The sequence below is a fragment of the Neopsephotus bourkii genome, unplaced genomic scaffold, assembly GCF_033783945.1.
Source record: "Neopsephotus bourkii isolate Nb327-2 ecotype Australia unplaced genomic scaffold, CSIRO-AGI_Nbou_v1 NB_1767, whole genome shotgun sequence".
Classification (NCBI taxonomy): Eukaryota; Metazoa; Chordata; class Aves; order Psittaciformes; family Psittacidae; genus Neopsephotus; species Neopsephotus bourkii.
The window spans coordinates 1,790,452-1,816,185 of NW_026902241.1; the positions used below are offsets into that span (position 1 = coordinate 1,790,452).

Consider the following 25,734-nt stretch of genomic DNA (forward strand, 5'->3'; position numbering starts at 1 on the left):
CACAGAACAGTCATAGGAGAACCATGAGCATTATTTCGTGATATCCTCAGCAGTAGAATCTGTATTGCTGAATTTCTTGACTTGTATATGATGAAAGCATCCTAATTAGTACATCTCTCTCAGCAGTTTTATAACAGACCAAACAGACTGATATCTGGAATGCCTTTGTATAAGAAAGGACAGGATGAAGCTAAATCCTCCGTGTCACCTGTATTGGTTGAATTGAGTCAGGTCTTTGAAGATGTGTCATCTGAGGTAACCTTTCAATTGTCTTTACACCTATCCTCCAGCAGAGCCACATTTACAATGAAAACTCCTCTAGCTCCCACCTGGAAATCCAGCCCTTTCACAGATGTAAGATGTTAGAGGATTTTGTACTTCTGCTCTGGACTTCTCTTGTTTCCTTTTGCCCAGGTTGGACGGGCAGAAGAAAGCCTGCAACTTGAACAGAAGCTGTATGATGGTGTCACAGCCACATCCCTGTGGCTAAATGGTGTGGAAGAACAGGTCTTTGTTGCTACAGCCCTGTTGCCAGAGGAAGAAACAGAAACATACCTCTTCAAGCAAGAGGTAAGGGATCCATGATTTAGACTTTCTTTAAATTGCCAGTATGGGTGCTTTTTATATAGTGTGTAGAGAGAAAATACTAGAATCCTGGATAAATGACTGTTGCTGTCATTATCTCTGTGTAATTTGCCTATTCCACATGCCCTTGATCATCGTGCTTGTAGTACACATGGGTAAAGCCCTTCCCAAATCTTAGCTCACAAAGCCAAGCCATAAATCAATCAATCAAACTACAGTATCCTGATAGTGGTAGAACTTTGTTGACTGGGGACTGGCTGGTACAGGTGATACAGTTGTGGGGGTCTATTATAGACCTCCTGATCAGGACAAAGGAGTTGATGAGGCTTTCTACAGGCAGCTGAAAGCAGCCTCATGACTACATGCCTTGGTCCTCATGGGGGATTTTAACTACCCCAATATTTGCTGGAAGACTTATACAGCCAATCATTCACAGTCTGGGAGGTTCCTCCAGTGCATTGATGATAACTTCTTAATGCAAATGGTGGACAAACCAACTAGGAGAGGAGCGCTGCTGGATCTAGTAGTCACCAACAAGGAGGGTCTGGTTGAAGTGGTGATGGTCAATGGCAGCCTTGGCTGTAGTGACCGTGAGATGGTGGAGTTTAGGATCCTCTGTGGGAGGAATAGAATACCTAGCGAGGCCACAATTCTGGATTTCCAAAGGGCCAACTTTGGCCTCTTCAATCGATTGCTAAGGGAAGTTTCATGGGAAAGGGTATTAGGTGATAAAGGGGCTCAAGATAGTTGGTCAGCATTTAAGGACCACTTCTTCCAGGCTCAGGATCAGAGTGTCCCAATGGGTAGGAAATCAAGTAAGGGAGCCAGGAGACCAGAATGGTTAAACAAGGAATTGCTGGGCAAACTCATGTGGAAAAAGAGAATCTATGTATTATGGAAGGAGGGGCCGGCCACCTGGGAGGAATACAGGACAGTTGTTAGAGGATGAAGGGAGGCAATTAGGACAGCTAAGGCCTCCTTGGAACTTAATCTTGCAAGTTGGGTTAAGGAAAATAGAAAGGTCTTTTTCAAATACATAACAGATAAAACTAACACAAGAGGCAATATAGGCCCACTGTTGAACGCGGTGGGTGCCCTGGAGACAGAGGATTTAAAGAAGGCAGAGGTGCTGAATGCCTTCTTTGCCTCTGTCTTTACTCCTGCAGACTCCCCCTGGGGGCCCAAGATTCCTGTAGCCTCAGAAGGAGTCAGGACAAAGGAGGAGTTTGCTTTGGTAGATGAGGATTGGGTTAGGGAACAGCTATGCAATCTGGACATCTATAAATCGATGGGTCTGGATGGAATGCACCCACGGGTGCTGAGGGAGCTGGCGGAGGTCATTGCTAGACCACTCTCCATCATCTTTGGTAAGTCATCGGAAACAGGAGAGGTGCCTGAGGACTGGAGGATGGCAAGTGTCACGCCAGTCTACAAGAAGGGCAAGAAGGAGGACCCGGGTAATTATAAACCGGTCAGCCTTATCTCCGTCCCTGGAAAGGTGATGGAACAACTTATTCTTGACACCATCTCTAGACATATCAAGGATGAGGGGGTCATTAAGAGCAGCCAACATGGTTTTACCAAGGGGAAGTCAAGTTTGACCAACCTTATAGCCTTCTATGAGGAAGTAACTAGGTGGATGGATGATGGTAGAGCAGTAGATGTGTTTTTTCTTGATTTCAGTAAGGTGTTTGATACTGTCTTCCACAGCATCCTCATAGATAAGCTAAGGAAGTGTGGGCTTGATGATCAGGTAGTGAGGTGGATCAAGAGCTGGTTGAAAGGAAGAAGGCAGAGAATTGTGGTCAATGGGGCAGAATCTAGCTGGAGGTCTGTAACTAGTGGAGTACCCCAGGGGTTGGTGCTGGGACCAGTGCTGTTTAATATTTTCATCAACGACCTGGATGAGGGAACTGAGTGTACCCTCAGCAAGTTTGCTGATGATACTAAACTGGGAGGAGTGGCTGACACACCAGAAGGCTGTGCTGCCATTCAGTGAGACCTGGAGAGTTGGGCAGGGAGAAACTTGATGAAATTCAGCAAGGGCAAGTGTAGAGTCTTGCATCTGGGGAAGAGCAACCCCATGTACCAGTACAGGTTGGGGGTTGATCTGCTGGAAAGTAGTGAAGGGGAAAGGGACCTGGGGGTGCTGGTGGATAGGAGGATGACCATTAGCCAGCAATGTGCCCTTGTGGCCAAGAAGGCAAATGGCATCCTGGGGTGCATTAGAAAGGGTGTGGTTAGTAGGTCAAGAGAGGTTCTCCTCCCCCTCTATTCTGCCTTGGTGAGGCCTCATCTTGAACATTGTGTCCAGTTCTGGGCCCCTCAGTTCAAGAAGGACAGGGAATTGCTTGAAACAGTCCAGCACAGAGCCACAAAGATAGTTAAGGGAGTGGAACATCTCCCTTATGAAGAGAGGCTGAGGGAGCTAGGTCTCTTTAGCTTGGAGGAGACTGAGGTGTGACCTCACCAATGTTTACAAATATGTAAAGGGTGAGTGTCAGGATGATGGAGCTAGGTTTTTTTCAGTGATGTCCAGTAATAGGACAAGGGGCAATGGATGCAAACTGGAGCATAGGAGGTTCCATGTGAACATCAGGAGAAACTTCTTTACTGTGAGAGTGACAGAGCACTGGAACAGGTTGCCCAGGGGGGTTGTGGCATCTCCTACGTTGGAGATATTCAAGGCCCGCCTGGGCAAGTTCCTGTGTGATGTACTCTAGGTTACCCTGCTCTTGCAGGGGGGTTGGACTAGATGATCTTCTGAGGTCCCTTCCAAACCCTTGGGATTCTGTGATTCTGTGACTGTATAGAGAATGTTGCAGAAAGCAGCACCTGACCCAAACTTCGCCTGGTTGGAAGAGAATTAAACATAGAGTCTTTCTTAGGTTTAACTTCTTTGCTAAGTGCTAGCAAACACCATACTGTTGAAATTGAAATGAAGTGAAAAAGAGGGAAGAATGCTCTGAGGTACAGAAATAGCTACAAATTCATCAACATGAAAGGGGGATAGGGGGAAAAGAGAAGAGCAGGAGAAGCAGGGAAGGGAGAGGCAGTAGGACAAAGGGTGATGGTTTTAAAGTAAAAAGGGATACATTCATATAAGATACAAGGAAGAAACTGTTTACCATGTCAGTGGTGAATGAAACGTTGTCCAAAGAGAGGATGGACGTTCCCTCCCTGGAAACAATGAAGGTCAGGTTGGACCAGAGTCTGAGCAAGTTGCTCATGTTGATGATGGCCCTGCTCATGGCAGAAGGGGTGGACTTTAAAGGTCTGTTCCAGCCCAAACCATTCTATGGTTCTACATCCTTTTGTTTCAACACTTACTTTCCTCAGAGGAATCTGGGGGCTTTTTACTATCAGGGATAGTGTAGCTGCATAACTTTGCTTAGTGTGTCTATATTAACAATATAAAAAAGTTACTGTGTCAGTGCAGAATTGACAATGGTTATGACAGTATGTTTGCCTGCTTTCCAGAATGTCTGATTGTCACTTTCTTCACTTTTTGTTTTCTAAAAAAAACCAACACAGTCTCTTGTCAAAGAAATCAAAGAAATAACAGAAGAAATGGATAAGAACAAGAATTTATTTGCTCAGTTGTTTCCTGAGAATGGTGATAATAGGGGTATTATACAAGACACTTTGGATTGTCTCCTGGGAAGACTGACATTACTGGAGTCAGTAGCAAACCAGAGATGCTGTCAGATGAAAGAACATCTCCAGCAGATAGTGACTTTCAAGGTATGATGCCTATTTGAAGGAATTGAGGGGTACACGTCAAATGGGAATATAAAGGATGTGATTCTCAAAGCAACAAGTTCTGGTAACAAATCAAAGAACAAGGTTGACAAGGTTTTTACTGAAAAGTCAAACTACTTCTTAAGCTTTGCAAAATTTGGTAGCCAGATCTGATCCAAAAATTAAACACTTTGATAGAAGCCTTCTGCAACTCATGCGTTTACTTTAATGTGATTGTTCATCCCATGCTTTCTCACCCTCTTGGCATTACATAAAAGGAAGTACTTGACTGCTGTTCTCAAAGGAGAAGTAGCAACTTGACTGTTCCACTCTATACATTTTATAATTTCATAAATGATAAGAGTACACTGGTTTTATTAGATAGGGTAGAAAACATAGTATTGATTCCCATCTTTCTGATCACCTTTGAGCCATCCTGTTAATCTATAAGAGCTTGTATCTCAAGACAACTGTATTGAGCACAGAAGAAAAAAAAAAGAAAGAAGTGGAGAAATACGCACTTCTAGAAATCTTTTAAAACAGAATTTAGAAATGCTTTCAGACCTTACTTAGTTTCTATCTTCTTCCCTATTATTATATACAGCCTCCACTGTGGCTTAGTTTTAATGAAAATAAACATATTTTTCAATGAAAGGCCTTACTTTGCTGAAGAAAGACAAGTTGATTAGGATACCGTGCTTTATTGTTGTATTTTAGATATTTAGTATTTAAAAAAATAACTGCATGGAGAAAAAAAACATGTATCATTAATTCACCCCTTATATAATTTTCCTGATAGTTTTCTGTTGGGATGAATTCATAAAAAAAAAAAAAGATTAATAGATTGTAACTTGACAAAATTGTTGAATAATATTTGTGTGCCTAGTCTGATAACGTACTTTAAAAGTTATAATGTGTAGTTAGCCTTGCAATGTGTTGAAGCCCTATTTATTTCTTTTTGTATTGGCTCAAGTTTGTAATGAAAAAACTTGCCTTAAAAAGTAAAACCTAACTTGTTTACAAATGTATGTGGTTGAATAAACTACACAAGAAAAACAGATTCTTTGTTAAGTGAAGCTGATGATCATTGCTAATTAATTATTTAATTGTAAGGCAAAAGCAGAACTGCTTTGTTTTGAATAGTTGTCTCTGTCTTTTAGCTCATTTATATCTAGCTATGGCTTTTCAGCAACTTTAAATGTTTTGCACTGGGTAATTGTGATGCTTCCAATTTTGAATTAGTGCTGCTGTTGTAAAATTGTAACACTTTAAACATTTTTGGAGCATAAAATATTTTTCAGTTTCATTGTGCTGTGGTTGGCTGTAATTTGTTGTTGTCCCCTGCAGAATGATCTGAAACTCCTGTTTACATCGGTGGCTGAAAACAAATATTTAGTTTTGCAGAAACTAGCAGAGGCAGCTGAGAGACCAGAAACAGAACAAATGCAGGTATTGCCAAATATCTGTTACTTTGGGAGGGGAGAAGAGGTAAAATTTCTATTCAAAGTCTAAACAGATTCTACAGGACAGTTTCTTTTGGGGGGGAGAACGGATACGTTCACATAAAATATATGAAAATGAGTACTTCCAAGAGTGTACTATGTTTTTATAAATTTTAAAAAATTCAGCCAAAAACCAACACAGTGTCTTTCTTGTCTCCCTACCTGACTTAGTTATGCATACACTGGGCAGTACAGTGAACCAAAAAAAGTCTAGTTTGACTCAATTGTTTAGCTATTATACTTTATTAAAAACCAAAGGCACACTTTTCTGCACTGCTTTATAGTAATACGTTGACTATTATTCATTTTAATTTCAAGCAATAATTTTTTTTTTTTTTCGGTATCAGGAATTGCCTGATGAATAATTAATTATTAATATGACAAAATTTCTTGTTTCTGTTTTGCAAATGAGAGAAGTTGAAGAATGGCTGTTTTCTGCAGATGGCTATTTTCTGCAGATGTTACTTGTTACCCAAGACCTGCTGGTGTCTGGTGCCAGAAGGTGACTAAGATGAAGAGGTTTATCCTTCAGCTAAACTGAAATACTGGGCTTTATATACCTGATAATGAAATTTGGAAGGAATTTTAAGTCTCCTGTATGAATAAGGAAGCTGGCACTCTATGTCTTTTTTTTCTTTTTCTTCTCTGATGCGAAAGATTGGCAAAAGTTTATCTCCTGTATCATTACTTTTTACTACCAAATAGGAAAACAACATGGTAGCAAATGCAACTGAATTAATTTAGTTCTGAATATCTACCTTGGCTGATAAAACATTAAAATTTAAAACTATTGCTTTTTGTTCAAGATGTGATTGGAAGGTAGAAATAAGGCCATTAATCAGCCATGTAATGTAGCTGCATGAAGTGTAAGTTTAGTGGCTGTATTGTGCATACTCTGCATTACTATGAGTCAGGTGTTCTACTTGCATATATAGTTTAAGCATGTTTGGGTAGGCAGTATCCAAGAAAAGGGCCTTTACAAAGGACTAACTACAGCAATCTACAGTGCTTTTATTTTTGTTATAGCTGCATGCGTTATGTCAGCAGACTCCTAAGCTGAAAGACTTAGGAAAGCTTATTGCTTCCATTGAAAAAAAAGTCAAGTTATCACCTGCATACCTTTGCAAATACCAATCTGTGTTCTTAAGTTGTAGTTTTCCAAGTGCAAAGGGGATGTATGGGTAGTTTTCATTGACAGTAGTTTTGGTCCTGAAAGGGACCTGTGCACAGTTCTTAGCTGTCCTCCGTGTCTTCTGCTGTGATGGTTGATTTCTTGTTGCTCAGATATGACAGGAACTACTGCTAATAAAGAGAATGCTTTAAAAGGAGGTGTTAGAGCAACTAATCATCCTTTTGTGCCTATGCTGTGTACTTAAAAGAATTGAGCTTCACAGCAAGGTTTGGTGTAACATAGTGTATGATACTAAACCAGCTTGTTATTAAAAAAGTAATAATGCCATATTGAATTTAACTTTAAGAATCTATCTGGGTTCTCCCAGCTTTGAATGAATACCTTTTCTTTATAGTATCCTTCAGAATTTTGGCAGATTAAAGGAATGATTAATACTTTGGACAGAAAACAGAAAAGAATATTACTGTATGGTAGTTACAGTGCTGTCATTAAACCGTTAAACTAAATGATGTCATTTTCAAATACAGGTCATACTGCAGGCAGAAGAAGGTTTGAAGGAGCTAGATGCTGGAATCAATGATTTAAAGAAGCGTGTAGAAAAGCTACAAATTGACCAACCTTCTGTGCAAGAGCTGTCTAAGATTCAGGTATGAATCATAACTCCATTCTAGACATGTCTGGTGATACCAAAGCTATTAGTATGCTTCTTTTTATTGTTAATAAGGCAGTTCAGGAAAGCGTATTTAAAATAATTTCAGTGTGTATAAAAGATTCACCTAGTTTTTCTACTTTTGCTTTATCAGATTTTCAACCATTTCTATTATTAGCAGTATTAATCACATAAAAGCACAAAAACATGCTTTCTTTCAGCTCTTGTTGACTGTGTTCAAACAGATAAAGATTCACATGTTAACACAAATGTCTGCAGAAGGTTGACTGCTGTTCTCAACAGTGTCTCATGATGTGGGTTTTAATTCTCTCTCAGATCTGTCACTGAAAAAAAAAAAAAAGAGGGGGGATGAAAGGGGATAGATAGCTAAGTATGACCTGAAACTGGAAATGTTCTGCTTTTACTAGAACCTAAGTTCTTGCATACTTTCAGTTAGACTCAGTTTTGAGTACACTTAAGTAGTAGGAAGACGTGTAAGGTGTGAAATAAGAATCATCACTGTTACTTTTTACCCCCCAAGGATAAGTATGATGAGCTGATGATGATCATTGGATCCAGACGGAGTGACCTGAACCAGAATCTGGCTCTTAAGAGGCAGTATGAACGGGCTTTGCAGGACCTGGCTGACCTGGTAGAAACAGGCCAAGAAAAGATGGCTGGTGACCAGAAAATGATTGTTGCTTCTAAGGAAGAGGTTCGATCGCTACTTGACAAACATAAGGTTAGACACTGTGACATATTTCAAGATTAATCATGACAGTAAGCTTGTACAAAGCAAACTGCTAGCCTTTTGTTCCTAAAGGTTCAGGAGCTTTTCAGAATGGTGAGCCAGTATTAAATCAGAATATATTAAAACTTTCTGTATTTGAAATTGCAATCAATGAATTGTTCTGACTTTCAAATGCTCGGTTCAGAGTAAACCCGGGTGGATTTCATATTCTTCCTTATTCTGATAACAAGTTTCTATTCTTGTCCTGTCATGCTACACAGCTGTTTCATCCACCACTCAAATTTTTCCAACAAAAATACGCATTTTCTAATAGCACCACCAAAATATAACAACACTTTTCCACATTCTTTTTATTAGGCAGAATTTTTTGATGCTGCGTATCTTATTTGAGCTATTTCTGTCTAGGGAATGAGAGTTAGGATGGCATTTGCATGGAAAGGATGACTGACCTGTTTCCTTCTTTAAAAAGGCCACTGTCCTTTGTAAATTGCATGTTGGATTTTGTGAGATGGTGGTGGAATGATAAGTTGATCTTGATTGTACAACTGTTGTCTTATAATACTGGGTTACTAATAATGAATTGAATAATAATTGCACTTTCTCTTTTTTCCCTTTACCCACTCCCTCCCACCCAAATTTCTCAGGAATATTTTCAGGGGTTGGAATCTCACATGATCCTGACGGAAACACTCTTTAGAAAGATGTGTAGCTTCGCCTTCTTGAAGGAAACTCAGTCACATTCAGAGCTAATGACACAAGCTTCAGCTGTATTAAAGATGGCTCATAAACGAGGTGTGGAGCTGGAATACATTCTAGAGGTGAGAATTTCTGCGGTCTTTTCTGTACCGCCATTATGATCAACCATCAGGATATAATCTATAGTATTGATTTCCTGTGCTTGGACAGAATTGATGGGCATTAGTCCTTTTTGTCATACACACAGGTCACTGATAGGCTACATGTAATATTTGCTATTTAACTGCTGTGATGTTCAGGTGAAACAAGTTATGTTCCTTGACATTTAAAACAGCTGGTTAGCTTTAGCTGTTATTTCTGTACATTCATAACCATGCAGCTATAGGATTTCAGATTGAGAAATCAGGTAAGAAAAATTCTAGATACCCAGATTCAATATTCACCATATACATGGGTAATTTGTGCTTGCAGACCTGGGTGCATCTGGATGAAGATTACCAGGAACTTACTAGGCAGCTGGAATCTGTGGAAGATAGCATCCCCACTGTTGGTTTGGTGGAAGAGACGGAAGACAGGCTTACAGAGCGGATTACGCTTTTTCAGGTTGGTGCATTTTAGACATTCTGTGTGGAAAAAATTGCTGAAAGGAACCTTTGAAGGTCATCTAGTCAAGCCTCAAAATTGAAGGACAGTTGCCATGGCCTGGGTCAGCAATGGTTTTGGAAACCTCAAAATGCGGAGATGCCAGAGCTGAGCTTGGGACCAACTGCATTGCTGCACCACTTATACTGAAAAGGTTTTCTTTAATGCCCAGTGTAAACCTTCAACTTTTAGCTTGTCATCATTGTCCTTTTTATATTGTGTGGCACTTTGGAGGACTATTTATCTCTATCATCTTTTTAATTGTATTCCAAATAGTTGTAGGCCTTTGCTAGACTGGCCCTTAGCTCCTTTTTGTCAGTCTAAAATAAGCACACCTCCCTTAGCCTCTTTTTAAAGGACATATGCTCTAGGTCTGTAAACATCTTAATAGCTCTACACGACCCTGACTACTTCCTTATTCTTGAACTGTTGGGAGGTGGGAGCAGAGCAGAATCAGATGCACTAGATGTGGCCTCATCAGCACCATGCATAAAATAAAATAACTTATATAGGTGGTTGTAGTCCTGATGTAGGCCAGTGCTGTGGCTTGCCTTATTCTTAATGTCTTGGTAATGGAAGATGCCAGGTTAAATATACTAGCCATTCCCTTCCTAACCTGTAGTGGGAAACAGGGTTAGCCTGCCCAAGGCACAGAATTTGTATTTCGTTTTGAGCCTCCTAAGGTTTTTGCTGCCCCCAGCCTCAGATTTATCAAAGTGTCTGTGACCTAATGTCTGCCATTTTTTGTCTCAACCACTCTCCCCACATTACTGTCCCCAACAAATTTACTAAGGGACCACTCTGTCATCATCCGTGCCATTAATGGAGGTTTTGAAGATTCTTGAGCTCAAATATCAATAATCTCTGGAGTACTCTACATGTTACTGGTAGTAATGTCTGCCAGCTACTGGTAGCTGATGTCTGGCAGCCAGATATTAAGCCTTGGATCTCTAGTGTTTGAGACTAGTAACACAGCTAATTTTCAAACCATGTAACAGTACATTTATCCAGGCCACATCCTCTCCATTTCTAGAGGAGGATCGTGTGGGAGACAGTGTCAAAGGCCATAGTGAAGTCAGTCTCATCCACAAAGACAGTAATTTTGTCATAAATGCTGTCAAGTTAGTGAATCCAAGTTGAATATTCCTGATTGCCTTTTGGTCCTTTTTGTCCTTGAAAATGGATTGCAAGAGCATCTGCTCCATGATATTTCCAGAGAGCCAGGGGAGGCTGAATAATGTGCGGTTCCCTAAGTTGCCTTCCTCCTCAAATGGAACAAAACAGTAATTTAAATACAGGCTTTCTACCGCATCCTGTTTGTTTGGTCTGTTGTCAAAATTAGAATTTTGGTCTAGTGTTTTGTCTTTGTCTTGTTCTGAACTACACACTTTGGTTGTTGGGTTGTTTGGTTTTTTTTCTTGTTTTGTTTTACAGAAAAATGCCAGTTTTTCTTGCAAATTGCCTTCTTGTCTACTCTGAATTTATGTCTATTGTTCTTTTACCAGATGGCTTTCTGCTTTTGCAATGCTACGAGGAAAACTTAAGAAATCTATTGTGTGGGGGTCTTATTTTGGTTTTCTTTCATGCTAAGCATTTTTTGTGACCTGACCCTAAATTAGTTTTCCTCTGCTTCTCTTGCCAGTAACATAAATTAGGTTATTCAAATCCAGATGCTTGGACTCTGCTATGGCCACATTTAGGTTGAAAATCCATCCCAAGTAGTTTATTACTATCTTTTAATTTTTTATGCTACTCTCTAGGAGTTGTACATTTATTTGTGTGTATATATGGTTATATGGAAGTACACACACGGACACATATATAACATTCTGTTCAGTTATTAGAGCTCTGTTTACATCAAAGTCAAAATAAGAAGAGTGATAGGTTATGACTTCACCATGAAACCACTAGTTTTGTATACTTCAGATTATTTCCATCAGAACTTAAAAATGGGAATGCGTGTACATTTCGTGCTCAAGCTTAGTGAAATATACAGATGTTTTTAAAATCCATACTATTTGTGTAGTGATAGTGGAATTTGGCAGGTATATATTTGCCCACCTACAAATCACCATTTAAATGAGATCTGTCTCTGCTCCAGGTTCAATTCAGGCTAAGACTACTAACAGCCTTTCTTTTTCAGTACCTTGTTTGCTTTCTTGTGCCATAACAACTGGCTTCTGTGTTCAGTGATTTAGAAAGATAGGGCCATCTCTTTTGTAGCCACGAGTAGCAGGATAGTAGATCAGTGAAAGAAGAGTTGGATGACCAGAGAGCTGAATATAGGCATTGGAAGGGCTGAAGAATAGTCACTGTCTATAACTTGATACTGAACACCTTTAGCTTTCATTGTAGTAGTTTTCAACAGATGGTAGACTAAGTTCTGACACTGTAATCAATTTCTCTCAGAAATGGTATTGCCCCACAAAGGTTCTTTTGACATTGTTATTTTCAAGTGTAAATTATCTACACCAAGGAGGAGTTCATCATAAGAAGGTATCGCTAGACATCTTGAAGTGGGGGAGCTGTTGTGGCAGCACATTCAGATTTTGAGCGGGTTACATGCCTGATGGTTCTCAGGGTGTTCTAGAACTGGAGTAGATTGAAAAAAATGTGATGTGCCATGGTGACATTGGATGTGCTACAAAAAGCAGTGAAAGATAACTAAATGTTGAGAAAGTGTGGTAACAGAGACCTGCAAAGCTATCTAACCATCTCCTCTGTTATTACAGCATCTGAGATCTAACCTGACTGAATACCAACCTAAGTTATACCAAGTGCTAGATGATGGAAAAAGGCTCCTTTTTTCTGTTAGCTGCTCAGATCTTGAAAGCCAACTGAACCAACTAGGAGAACGCTGGTTAAGTAACACCAGTAAGGTTAGCAAGGAGCTTCAGAGGCTGGAGACAATATTGAAGCACTGGACAAGGTAATGCTGATATAATGGACAGTATAAACTTCTCCACCTTTGCTGTTCAGGTCAAAGTGATCTTGAACCCAGAACTATTAGATTCAGCACTTAAAATACTTTGAGATGTATGTGACAGTTTGACTTCTCTACAATAGCCTACTTTTGTTCTATAGAATTGCGATCATGCTCTTTCATTTGCTATACAACATGTCTGATATAACAGCTGGTGGGAGGAAGTCAGAAGATATCTTATTTAGATGACTAATTTAGAAGTCCCACATGCATACAAGTTGATGAGAAAGGGTGTGTGCTTACCTAGGTGGCATGAGTAGCCTCAGAATGTTCTGGTAGGGGCATTACCACTGGAAAGCAAACTGTTTATGTATGTAGGGTGCTGTTACAGTTTGCCCAGACAGATTTGTAACCTAGTTACTAGTCCTTCAATTCTGGCATATTGTATCTTCTTCTAACATGTGGAGGAGAGACTGCTTAGTTGGAGGCAAAACAGGTGTTGACTGTTACCGTTTTCTTTAAACGTCTTTACAGGTATCAGAGTGAATCAAATGAATTGACACGTTGGTTACAATCTGCAAAAGACCGACTTGAGTTTTGGAGCCAGCAGTCTTTGACAGTTCCTCAGGAACTGGAAACAGTCCGAGATCACCTGAATTCGTTTTTGGTAAGTCATTCATGGACGTACGACACTTTTTTTTTCTCCAGTTACAGACATTTATGCTTCTCATCATTTAAGTATTGAGTATGCAAAAAAAGTCCCAATCTGCTTCTATAGATGAGCTGTCCTTCAAAAACCTGGTGTGTATGCACATTGAGTACTTCTTTGCCATTTGCAATCATTTAAAGCTTGGTGATTCTGAAAATAGAAAATAGTTTTATGGTTAAAGGCAATTTTTTTCCTCACTTGGTCTGAAATATAGCTGGTAAAAACTAATAGAAAGTATATTTTTTTTTAAAGGGAAGGGAGGATATTCTTAGCTTTCTGAGGTAGAGCTTTAAGTACAACAAGAAGTTGAGTATTTCCACAAAAATTATCCCGCTTATAGGAGTTTTCAAAAGAAGTGGAGGCTAAATCATCACAGAAATCTTCTGTCCTGAGTACCGGAAACCAGCTCCTCAGGCTGAAGAAGGTGGATACAGCAGCCTTGCGTGCGAGTTTGTCCTACATTGACAGTCAGTGGACAGAGCTGCTCGCACAGATCCCAGCCGTACAAGAAAAATTGCACCAGGTAAGGAAGGCCCACGATGGCCTTTGATATTCCAGAAAATTCAGACTATACAGTTGGAACTGCCTTTGAGAGATAGTTGCTCCCTTCCGTAGTTTATCCATGTGAGGCAAGATAGGAATGTTATTTCTGTTTTAATGTGGAAAAGCTTACACTCATATATTAATCCTGCCTACCCATACTGTCTAACACATTGGTGTTAATTTCAGACTTTCACAGTTACATGTTGGTATGTTTTTTGGAAAAAGGTCATCCCTGTGCCCTGTCAGGTTTGGACAGTAGCTTTATTTAAACCTGTTCAAGTTGGTGCAAGACAAGACGTTGTGTAAGGTTTCTGTCAGTGTATGTAGGAACAGGAGGTTTTTGGATGTGTAGTTTTGGGGTTTTTTTAATGCTATAATAGTGAATTATACTGGTCTAGAAAGTTGGTTTAGTGTTTAGTTGCTAGGAGGATATTGGTGTAAGCCATTCCTTCAGTTTATACTTTGGAATGTTCTCAGAGTTAGTAATATAATTGTGATTTAGGAGGAGAGAGAAAGGATAACAAATGTTAACTGAGTCTATTATATAAAAGAAAATGTCATTCGGTAGTTCTCTGAACTATCTTGTAATGCAGAATGTGTATGTCTACCAAAAAATGTCATTTCTGAGTAACTGTTAGCAAGCACTACTGTATCAAATGCTGAAAGTGAATTTTTAAGAAAAAAAACAGGTGCTATTTAATATTACCCTATTTGGAAATCACCACAAAAGAATAGTAGTATAAAATTACTTTCCATGGACCTATTCATTAGCTATTTACAAAGACTGGAAGAGTGTAGCTTAAACTTTATCTTTTACATAAGCCCAATACAAAATTATGTAATAAGAATGCAGAACTTTAGAAATTCAGAAATAGAATCTTTTCAGCTTTTCCAGTTTCTTTGTACAATGAAAAATAGAAATAAAAAGCCTTTAATATAAACATTTCTTATGAAGATGCATGCAGCTATACAATATATCCCCTATTAAACCTTTTTTTTTTTTTTCCTCACTTCTTTTTCTTTTTATAAACGTCAGTGGTATCTTAGGGATGTAGAATAATATAAAATTACAGCAGGTAAAGGAAATGTGCTATGGTAATGCAAAGTAAGGGATTCTTATCCATTTTATTCACAACACATATTTTAAGTCTGTTATCTCTACAGCTCCAGATGGACAAAATTCCTTCTCGTCATGCTATCACTGAAGTTATGAGCTGGATTTCCCTGATGGAAAACATCATTCAGCAGGATGAAGAGAATATAAAAAATTTAGTAGGACAGAAACATATTCAGGATTATGTCAAGAAGTATAAGGTAGTGAGTGGAAATGTTACATATTCACCTTTCAGTTTTTTTTCCCATTAAGTATACCTATATATATATTTAAAGTATAAGTGACTTAAGTAAAAAAAGAAAGCAAAAACCAAACCCTTATATAGTGGAGTGATTAGAAGCATATAGAAGTTAGAATTGGTTGATATTTGATACTGTGGAAAAGAAAGCAGGGAGGAATAGTTAGGGAGGAATATAATTTTTAGTATGCTTACTAAATTTCCAGGTAAGTCCAAGGTAATAGGCATGTGATTTAACCTTATTAGTGTCTTTCGCCCAGACCCACAAAGCACTTTGCAAACTGTGTAAACTGTTTTACGAATTCTCTGCATAATATTACCTTCTCCTCAAAGTGCAGCCCATTCTTGAATTTAGCCTATTCTTGAATGGAATGTGTCCAGTAGTTTACACATCAAGATAATTTTGATCAGTATCTGAAGCAAAAATGAATGATGCTATATCTTAACTATTGAGGAATAAAGTTGTAACACGATTTCACTTCTTTAACTACATCAGTAGCACTCTTGTAATGGATGTGCATACAGTGACTTTCTTTTCAATGTCATATTTTTCATGAGTCTTCTGAAAAATTACTTTTTGGCTATTCTTCTTTGTATGTAAGAACATTTTTCATCTTAGCTGGTTTTGTATTAAAATTTTTGAGATTAAACAGGGTAAAAAAAAACAAACAAGAAAACCAAAACCAAGTTGGTTTTGTTGGGTTTTTTAAAATCTGATCCATGAGACCAATGTCAACATGTTTGCAGATTATTTTTTTAATTATTTGGGTGAGGCAGATTCATTATTCCAAAGGCAGGGTGTTGCTGCTTTATTTCTTAACATTTAGGGGAAAGTGACAATGTTTTTAATTGCTGGTCAATTGCTAAAGCAACTTCTAGCTAAATTATGGTGAAGTTTTCATTTGTGAACGTTTTTCCTCCGTTTTGCAGGAAGGTGAGAAATTATAGTACTTATGTTTTGGTTTTTTTTTATTCCCTTTTTTCCTGATAGGGTTTCAAGATAGATTTAAATTGCAAACAATTGACAGTAGACTTTGTGAACCAGTCGGTGCTACAGATTAGCAGCCAGGATGTTGAAAGTAAACGGAGCGACAAAACTGATTTTGCAGAACAGCTTGGAGCAATGAACAGACGTTGGCAGATTCTACAAGGCCTGATAACAGAAAAGGTAAAGGAAAAAACCCCCAAATCAAACAAACTAGCTGCTCCGTGGGATACCGTTTAAGAAATCTTGCAAAAGCCAAGGTGAACAGCATCTACAATTCTTCACTTGTACATGCAGTCAGTCATATCATCACAGCAGAGGCAATCAGTTAGGTCAGGCACAATTTGCCCCTAGTGAGACCATGCTTTTCCTCATCCTTGTTCTTTATGCATGTGGAAATAGCTCCTGGCAGGATTTGGGGTATCGCCTTTTTCCAGTCACCAGTGACTTTTTCCAACCATCATGACCTTTTAAACTTGATAGACAGCAGCCTTGAAATGACGTTGACATCCTCAGATACATCCTGTCTGGTTCTGTGGATTTTTATATGTCCAGCTTACTTAAGTAGCTCCTAATTCTAACTCTTCTATCATGACTAGAACCTCTGTGTGCCAAAATTTGTTGATATGAAGACCTGGGAGGCAATAGGTCAGTAACGTGAGAGCAGTAAAGGCACCATGTGCATCATCTGTGGTTTCAATTAGTTGCTGATGTACTTGTGAAGAGTAACAAGAAGAGCTAGTTAGTTCCAGCCAAGACTGCTTTCATAACATCAGTCCTGCATAGCCAGGACATGCTTTCAGGCTAGTTCTTTGTAATCTACTTTCTCTGCATTTGTCATTTTTGTGACTTGAGGAAGTTGTCCTTGAAGATCAACCAGCTTTCTGGACTCTTTTGTTCTTCAGTACAGCTTCCCATGGGATCATTGTTACCTGAAAAAAACCAAAGTATGTTATTCTAAGGATCTCTAGTCTGCTGCTTGTTTTCCTTACTTCAATCCCAGCTATCTCATCATCAGTGTGGCCAAGGCTGTTGACCATTACATCCTCAACCATTTCTAATTCAGATTACAGCTAATTAAGATGGTTCATTCCCTAGAGTGATGTGAATGCTTTTATGACAGTGCTGCCACTTTCAAATTCTGCTTTGTTATTTCTTTCTTTGTTTTGTGGGGTTTTATGGAGGGTCTGTCATCTGTCCCGTCCCCCGTCCCCCCCGCCCCTTTTTTTATTTTTCCTTTTTGTTTTGATTCGTTAGCTTTTTGGTTCATTTGGGGCTCTTTTGAGAATTGAAGTGCTATTTCATTTGCTGCTGAGTAACACCTAGGATAGTCATAAAAAGCTTAATAAATTTTAACCAGTTGACAAAGGAGGCAATATAAATCTTCGTCTGCTTCACCATAGTTATAAGCAAGGAATATAAACTGTATGTTTGCATGCTTAGTTTTATTTGGAAAATCCTGATGTCCTTGATCTCTGAGAAGAATTCTACTTCATAAAAAAGTTCAGCTAAGTTGTTAGCATCTTTTAGTTGTCATAATATTTTGTTATCTCTACATAATTATTTTTAAAAGTAGGCTTTTTATTATAAACTCTTTTACAGATAGCAGATATATTTACATTTAAATTTGAATACATATAGTGTTCTCAAGTTCTGAAAGCACTGAATTTGGGAAGGCAGTAGTTAGCATTGTTCTTCACTGTTTTGTTTAATTGACCCCAAAATAAAGGTAAGTGTATGAGGAACTATACATACTCATATTTCTTTGCAGATCCAGCTGTTGGAAAGTCTGCAGGAGTCCTGGACAGAATATGAAAATAATGTGCAGTGCCTAAAAACTTGGTTTGAAATCCAAGAGCAGAAGCTGAAAGAGCAACAGAAAATTGGAGACCAGGCTTCAGTACAGAATGCTTTGAAAGACTGTCAGGTATAGTCCCCTTATAACTAAATTTCCAGCAGTTAGAAACAACACTTGATAAAGCCATGTGAAATCTTCATATTAGTGAAGTCAGTGACAGAATTCCTATTTACTTCTGTGAGGGAGAGATTTCATTCCTAAAGTGCAAGCAATAAGAAAGGAGGAAGGAACAATAATATCCCAGAGATGTTTAAAAGCAACCAAAGGTATTCTTTTTGTACTATGTATTGACATATGACCATTTCCAAGCATGCCAGATGTACTGAACTAGAAGAGCATCAGGTGAATATGTTCCCATTCCTTTTTAGCCAGTCTGATGGAATTGGATGTCATGAACAGTATTCTTGACTATGCAGAAAGTTGGGGTTTTTCTACCTTATTATTCTGCTCTACCGTTTTTCCTGTTCTTATTCCACCTCATATGTTCCATCTTGACTATTCAAAGACAAATACTAGAATGCAAAGAGGTGTTATGCTTTTATTAATATATGTTAGGATTTTTTTTTGTTGTTTTTGAATATTCAGCTATTCAGAGAAGGAAATACTGCTGTGAGGACAGCTGGATGCCCAAAATCTTGGTGTTCTCATACCCTTGAAATGGAGTAAGGAACTGTGTTTATCTTGGTGTGGATGCGTTTCCTGCATCATTTAATGAATGGAACAAATATGATCTAGCTTTAAGTTTTCACAGACAGAACAGCTGTAAATCTATTCAAATGAAATGCAAAAGAGAATTTCATCTATATTCACCAGTGTATTAAACCCATCTTTCTTTCTATAAAGGCAAACACTTGGTTAGGCCAGAGTTGTTACAAGTACTTTGGCTTAAGTTCTCAAACTGGTTGCAGCGCTTAGTTTCAAATAAGGTTTCAGCACAATAAACCCATACAACTGCAGGATGGGTAATTTAGCATAGCTTGACGTAATGGGCAGCCTGAGCTTGGCTGGAGTTCAAAGCTGAATCTGATTTATCACCTTTACAATTCCTTTGGTCAGGGAAGCGAGCAAATACACTTGGCAAGACTTTGATCAGCAGAGAAACAAATTGTCTAAGAAATCATTGTACCAGACACTCCCAGTATCTGGTTCAACTACTACAGAAGCTGCAGTTTATTTATTAGCCAACGTTAGTTGCTGCTTAGTGTCATATTAATAGGTGAAAACAACCATTTTTTCCCACCACATATCAGAAACAGCAACGTGTCTTTAATTCAGATGATGAATAAGAAACCCCTTTTCACAGAGAACTAGAAATATTTGCTATTCTTGGTGATGGAAACTTTTGTCTGCTTTGTATTCTGGATTTTGGAGCAACCTTGTACAAACACGAATACCTTTTTGGAAAAAGCAAATTTACTGTGTATGACTTAAAGGTTTGTTTTTTTTGCCATCTGATAAACAAAAGATGTGTTACTCCAAGTCTGTAGTCTGGAACAAGGCCATGATTTGAAGAAATGTGAAATAATACAGGAAAAAAAATGCAAATAACAAGCAGTACAGCAAAAATTCTCTCACTTATATGTGTATAGAAAAAGGTGTGTTGTATCTGTGCAGGGGTAAGTTCTGTCAATAGCAAGTGTTCACAAGACTAAGCAGAATTCTGTTCCAAATACTCCCACCACTTTCTAAAATGTAAAGTCTGTTATGGCAACAGTTCACTTGTAGATTTTGGATTCATAGGGAGAGTAATTTTTGGAAAGCCATGGGTTTTCAGTTTGCCCAGTTTTGTTCTGTTATTTTCTTTCCTTAATGATCCATCTCTCCTAGTAAGGAAAGCTTACAGGAAATTAAAATTTAACTGAGATTAAAAAGTACACTAATTAATGTAGAAGCAGTACTTCCCTCCCTGCCCCCCCCTCCCCCCCGACATTAGTCAGGGCATAGGAGAACTTGCTTGGATTTATATAAGTAGTTTCCTGGGTAGGAATAAGGTTATGCGATCATGATATGGGCTATATAACTCAGTTGATCACTGAGTCATCTTGTCCTCTCTCCTTAATTTTGTAACTTCGTTCTCATGCTGTTGAGGTGTGAGGAAGATCACACAGGCTTTGTGATTAGCAAATGTTACATTTGAAGTATGTTACTTGAAGCTATGCAGAGCTTCTGCAGTTTACTTGTTGATAAAATATGATAAAACTGGCAAACTCTTAATCAGCCTTTCCAAGACCAGTCTAGGGTCATCTTAAGTCAACTACACAGTCAGCACTTGCCTGAAGCAGCAAAACAAGCCACTAACAAGTTGTTGTGGCCTCAGTGCTTAGGTACTCAGCCTTGTTTTCTTCACTTGTTTTCACACCAATCATTCATTTTCTTCCCATTTTCTTCAGGTAGTGTGTGGGAACATGGAACAGAGTAAAATGCTATTGAGCTCATTGATGCCTCCCAAAAGCATGCAACCTTGAGGAGGCAATAGGAAAAATTCCTGCAGTCTATTGTTTGTTGTCATTGGCTGGACTCCAATGAACGTTCAGAAAAGGGGAAGACTTGCTGTCATCAGGGAAAGGGGTTTGGTGGGACCTGGCAAAGGAATAAACACTCAACTTCTTGTGGAGAGGCATGGCAAATGGACATCTCTCCCTAGGAAGTCATTTTGTCTTTTTCCTTGGGTGGCAAAATTATTTTTTTTCCATGGCTTCAGCCAGCTTTGGACCAATTAAAAAGCTCCTTCAGTGTTCTAGGGCAAACAAAGACACACAACAATTTTCCCATGTATTCAAAACTGCTGTCCTATTTTTGATGAGTTATCGACTCTTACATGAGAGCAGACAATTACACACAAGTTTAATATAGAGGTCATCTTTCTATTTAAATTAAAGGCAAACAACTATACTTTAAAGAGAACATAAAAAAACTAAAATTGCTGATGAGTTATGATTCTCTTGAGAATAAAAAGCCAAAGTATGCAAGCATAACTTTCCTATTTTTTAAAGATAAGGAGCTTATGAGCATCTGTTCTATCTCAAGGCATTATCTAGCCAACTAAACAAACAAAATTTTTCAGGTATCTTCTTTTTCTTTTTAGGAATTAGAAGAATCAATAAGAACAAAAGAAAAAGAAGTTGAAAGTGTAGAACAGAGTGGTCTTTCTTTGATACAGAACAAGAGGGAAGAAGTCTCTTCTGCTGTTATGAAAACGCTGCAAGAAATTAACCATTCCTGGGCCAATTTGGAGCACATGGTAAAAGAATCATCAAGGGGCAGATTACAATGCCAAGAACAGGGTGTGGAGGAGAGGGAGAAATAGCAGTTTGCAGATAGTAGCCTGCTTCTGTATTATAGGTGAAGAGATTTGAATTGTATCCCTGTTTGCATCCATCCCTATTTGCATCCATCCCTAAAATTTTGTGCGCACTTCACATAAGATGGGTATAATGTTTCCTATTCCAAGGATGCTTTTAATTCTAGTAATTAAAGCTTTTTAGATGATTCCTGACATTTAGTGGAAAGGTACCAAATAATTTGTAAAGATCTGTCCTTTCCAGCACACAGATGCTTTCTTGATCCTGCTTTGGACTGAAGTAGAATGAACTTTATTCCCTGCTATCCTAACTTCATAAAATCAAGCAGAACTTTATGCTGTACCTAGCATAAACTGAGCTGATGGTTGTGCAAAAGCTTCATTCTGCAACAGGTCTAAGATTGGGCATGTAGATCAAGTAGCCTCTGAGATCAAAAGGAAGGAAATAAATTTAAACAAACCCCAAATATCTTGAGAGATTTTAATTTACTTTTTTTTTTTTTTCCTCCCTCCTCCTAGGTTAGCCAACTGAAGATATTGTTGCAGTCTGTTCTTGATCAGTGGAGCATTTACAAAGTGGTTTATGAAGAACTGAATAGTTACTTGACAGAAGCCAGATATTCTTTGTCCCGTTTTTATCTTCTTACTGGTTCTTTGGAAGCTGTGAAAGTCCAAGTTGGTAACCTTCAGGTAAGAAGAATACCATGGCTCTCAAAATACTAAGGATGGATTCAGGGATTAATTTTGTCTTTATTGCATAGATGCAGAGAACTATACATTTTGGTTCCTAAGAAGTTAACCAAACAAAATGTACCAGTATGTACAGACATACTGGCACATTAAAATCATGTGACATTAAGAAAACACATTATCAAATAGTCAATATTATCAAATTATCAAATAGTCATTTTCTGCATTTTTCATTTTGCAAAAAAATGAAATGGTGGTGGTGGTTTTCTTTCTAATCACCATTAAAAGTTTCTCACTCTGCTTCATCAGGCTTCTGAGCTATGGGTGCATATTGAGATCACATTATGACACCCTGCACCCATGTGATAACAGTAGATTGAAGATCAAAGAAAATAATTTTCTAAAAGCTGAGATACTCAGAAGTTCAGTGATTTTCCACTGTCAGAAAATAAACTATTAAAAATATAAAAAGTACTGTTCTATTAGACACGATAGCTTTTTATTTCAAATAAAGTTTTTGTCTTTGGAAAAAAAAATATTTTTTCAAACATTTCCACATGCTGACAGTAACATCAAGTTGTTTTGTTAGTATTTGCTGGCAAATATAAGTTTACATCATCATTCACATATTTTGTGTGACTTGAAATCCAGACATATATAAAGCTCAAATTCCCTAATTATGAGAGGCACTTTTCAAACCCAGATTTAAAGAATATCCGTTAATGCCCTTTACAGCCACTCTTCTAGGTTGCCAGTTTTTATGCATCAGAAGAGGAGTCAGTAAAAAAATAGGTACAGAAAATGACTTTTTTTGCTTATTAAGATTTTAACTAAACTGCTTAGTTGGGTTGAGATTTGCTAGGCTGTTCAAACTGTAATCATATCCACAAAAATACTTAAGGTTAAAAACCCTTATTTAAAGAATAAAGTTTTTTTATGCTGCTACTTTTTTATCTTGTTCTAAAAAGGATAATTTTATTTAATTTATTTTCTTCCACCAGTTAAGTTTTTGTTTCTGAATCAGTTCAATGCACTTACTCCTGTGCAAGATGCCCCATCTCTGGAAGTGTTCAAGACCAGCTTGGCTGGGGCTCTCAGCAACCTGGTCTAGTGGGAGGTGTCCCTGCCCACGGCAGGGGGTTTGAACTAGATTATCTTTATGGTCCCCTCCAACCCAAACCATTCTATGATTTAGTGAAGAGTACTTGTTTAGATAATTTCTTTTACAGTTTTTTCTCCTGTGAAAATATTAGATTAAAATTTACTCTTTGCCACTCTATCTTGATACTGAATCAAATGAATCTAGCAATTGTATTTAAACAACCTTCTATTTAGAAGAAGCACTCATAAAATCAAGTTTTGCATTCATAATCTATATGATACAATTGATACATACTATTTTGAAATATTTCTACATCATACAATTATAATACCTCATATTTTATGGTGGGTTTTTTGTGGTTTGGTGGTGGTTTTTTTTTCACTATTTTGTCTGTTTTAGAGCCTACAAGATGAATTGGAAAAGCAAGAAAGTAGCTTACAAAAATTTGGTTCTGTTACCAACCAATTGTTGAAAGACTGTCAATCACCAGTGACTGAAACACTTACCAACACTTTGAAAGAAGTGAATATGAGGTAGAAAATGTCTGTTTGTTGAACTTTACTTTTCATGGTAAATTGGCATTTATCCATTGACCCATTTTTATATAATTTCTATTTTGTTTTTTTTTTTGTTCATTTGTTTTTCTGTTTGGGAGCTTGTGGGGACAGCTGGGGTTATTCCTTTTCCCAAGGGCTGAAGCAGAACCATCTCGTTTACTACAGATAATAAATGAAACAGTATTTTCTTCAGCAAAGCATTTGGATAGCACTATCAGTAGTTTTGCTCCATGAATGGCTGCCAACTAAGATGCATAAATACTGTGCCGGGAAATAACGCTGCACTTAAAATTCAAGAATCCTGTCTGAAAATTTCATTTGCCCTGCATGCTTCAGGTTCCTCAGTTTTTGGGTTGCTATTTCTAGTTGTAGGAAGAGCCTGGTAGTCAAGAAGGTCTAAGCCTTCACCAGTAGTTTGGCAAACAGCTTCTTCAGCTTTGAATTCATGCCAGAACCACTGTAAGGGTTTAGTCAGAGGATCTATGGAAAGAAAGAATCCAAAACCAAAAACTGCTTTGGTGGAAAATGATTTTTTTTAATTTTTTTTTTTAACATAATTATGGTAGAATTTTTTAATTTGTGGTTCATCCTGAACTAGAATCTGGAAGTGGAAGGAGGGATTATTCACCCCATTTAAAAAATATACTATGGGATTTAACAGTTTCAAAGGTAACTGATGGAATTTTCACTTCACCATTTTTATCATATAATAATAATTGAAAAATAATGTGATTTCCTTTAGTAAGGAAATTGCACAGCATATTTGAGAAAGTACATGTTTCTGGTTGCCATTAGAGCCAAGAATTCAAGAGCGGTTTAGATATTTAATTGCATTAAAAAAATACAGAAAGTTTTAATAAACCTGGGAGTATTTTAAAAAGGAGTTACACAGAGCTTTATGACTTTAAATACTTTTGTCAGGGCTTGGGAGGGAATTGTAGCAGAATAAATGGTTTCTTGTTTATACCTGTCCTGGGCTTGTTGGGCCCTTGCAGGAATCTGGTACTTCCCATTCATGGCCAGTCATGGATGCTCTGTGCAGTGAACCAAAGTATGCTAAGTAGAAATAACTGGATGTTCACTTCAAAAAGTGCATTCCAGCTCTGTCTGACCTCAGTCATCGATATACAGCATCCAAGATGTTGCACAGATCAGACCTAATCTGACAGGTCAGAAAAGCCTGTCAACGTATTTCTGGGATTCCTTCCCCCCACCCCCAAATGGCTGGATCTTGATTATTACCAGATTTCTTAAAAGCCAAAAGACCATAGTGAACAATAGAGAGGAAGAGGGACAGCGATAACTCTTAGGACTCTTAGGCTTCAATCATTCATCCAATGTCTTCACCAGGTGGAACAACCTTCTGCAAGAGATTGCAGAGCGGCTGCGTGCCAGTAAGGGACTCCTTCAGCTATGGCAGAGGTACAAGGACTGTTACCAGCAGTGCTCCTCCACAGTCTGTCAGCGGGAAGACCAGACCAATGAACTCTTGAAGACTGCCACCAGCAAAGACATTGCTGATGATGAGGTTACTGCGTGGATTCAGGACTGCAATGTATGTTCAGTTGAGCTTTGCAGTTTTTCACAGTTCTGTGGGCTAAAAATACCAGAGGCTCTCCATTACTAAAGTTAGTGTATTGGAAACTTGCATATAAACACATTTATTTTTCCTGATGCGTCTCAGGCGCAGGAGCTTTACATCTGTTACCCAAATATCACTAGTTTCTCACACTTTCCATGTGATCCCTCCATACTTGTTGTGGTGTTGTTTCAGAAGCTTGTATTTGAAGTCATATCTCTGAAGAAGGTGGATAAATGATATAATTTGGTTCAGTCTTAAGTCTCTACCTGTCAAAGGAATTCTTGCTTGGGAAAATATTTCTACTAAATCTATTGAGTTCCTTGTAATAGAAACACAAGATACTTTGACTGTAGTCCCACCAGACAAGGCTGTTCATTTTTTCTGAATGAAAAGTATGTTCTAGGGATGCCTTTATCCTTCCTTATGGAAAGACC

The 25,734-nt window shown here is 38.1% G+C and overlaps 1 protein-coding gene across 15 annotated transcripts in view; it reads left to right on the plus strand.

Annotated features, from left to right (window-relative positions):
* The window catches only part of SYNE1 (spectrin repeat containing nuclear envelope protein 1), a 292,023-nt gene that overhangs the window by 212,587 nt on the left and 53,702 nt on the right, over nt 1-25,734 (plus strand). For 14 of the 15 annotated variants that reach the window (XM_061378642.1, XM_061378641.1, XM_061378650.1 and 11 more), the window contains 18 exons: nt 124-255; nt 415-570; nt 4,120-4,329; nt 5,674-5,775; nt 7,488-7,607; nt 8,151-8,351; nt 9,005-9,178; nt 9,528-9,659; nt 12,431-12,627; nt 13,156-13,288; nt 13,671-13,853; nt 15,038-15,187; nt 16,217-16,393; nt 17,982-18,137; nt 21,154-21,309; nt 21,889-22,059; nt 23,561-23,694; nt 25,069-25,273. In XM_061378642.1, coding sequence (XP_061234626.1) covers nt 124-255; nt 415-570; nt 4,120-4,329; nt 5,674-5,775; nt 7,488-7,607; nt 8,151-8,351; nt 9,005-9,178; nt 9,528-9,659; nt 12,431-12,627; nt 13,156-13,288; nt 13,671-13,853; nt 15,038-15,187; nt 16,217-16,393; nt 17,982-18,137; nt 21,154-21,309; nt 21,889-22,059; nt 23,561-23,694; nt 25,069-25,273 — 2,889 coding nt within the window. The remainder of the gene's footprint in view (nt 1-123; nt 256-414; nt 571-4,119; nt 4,330-5,673; nt 5,776-7,487; nt 7,608-8,150; nt 8,352-9,004; nt 9,179-9,527; nt 9,660-12,430; nt 12,628-13,155; nt 13,289-13,670; nt 13,854-15,037; nt 15,188-16,216; nt 16,394-17,981; nt 18,138-21,153; nt 21,310-21,888; nt 22,060-23,560; nt 23,695-25,068; nt 25,274-25,734) is intronic. The other variant, XM_061378640.1, reaches the window with a different exon arrangement.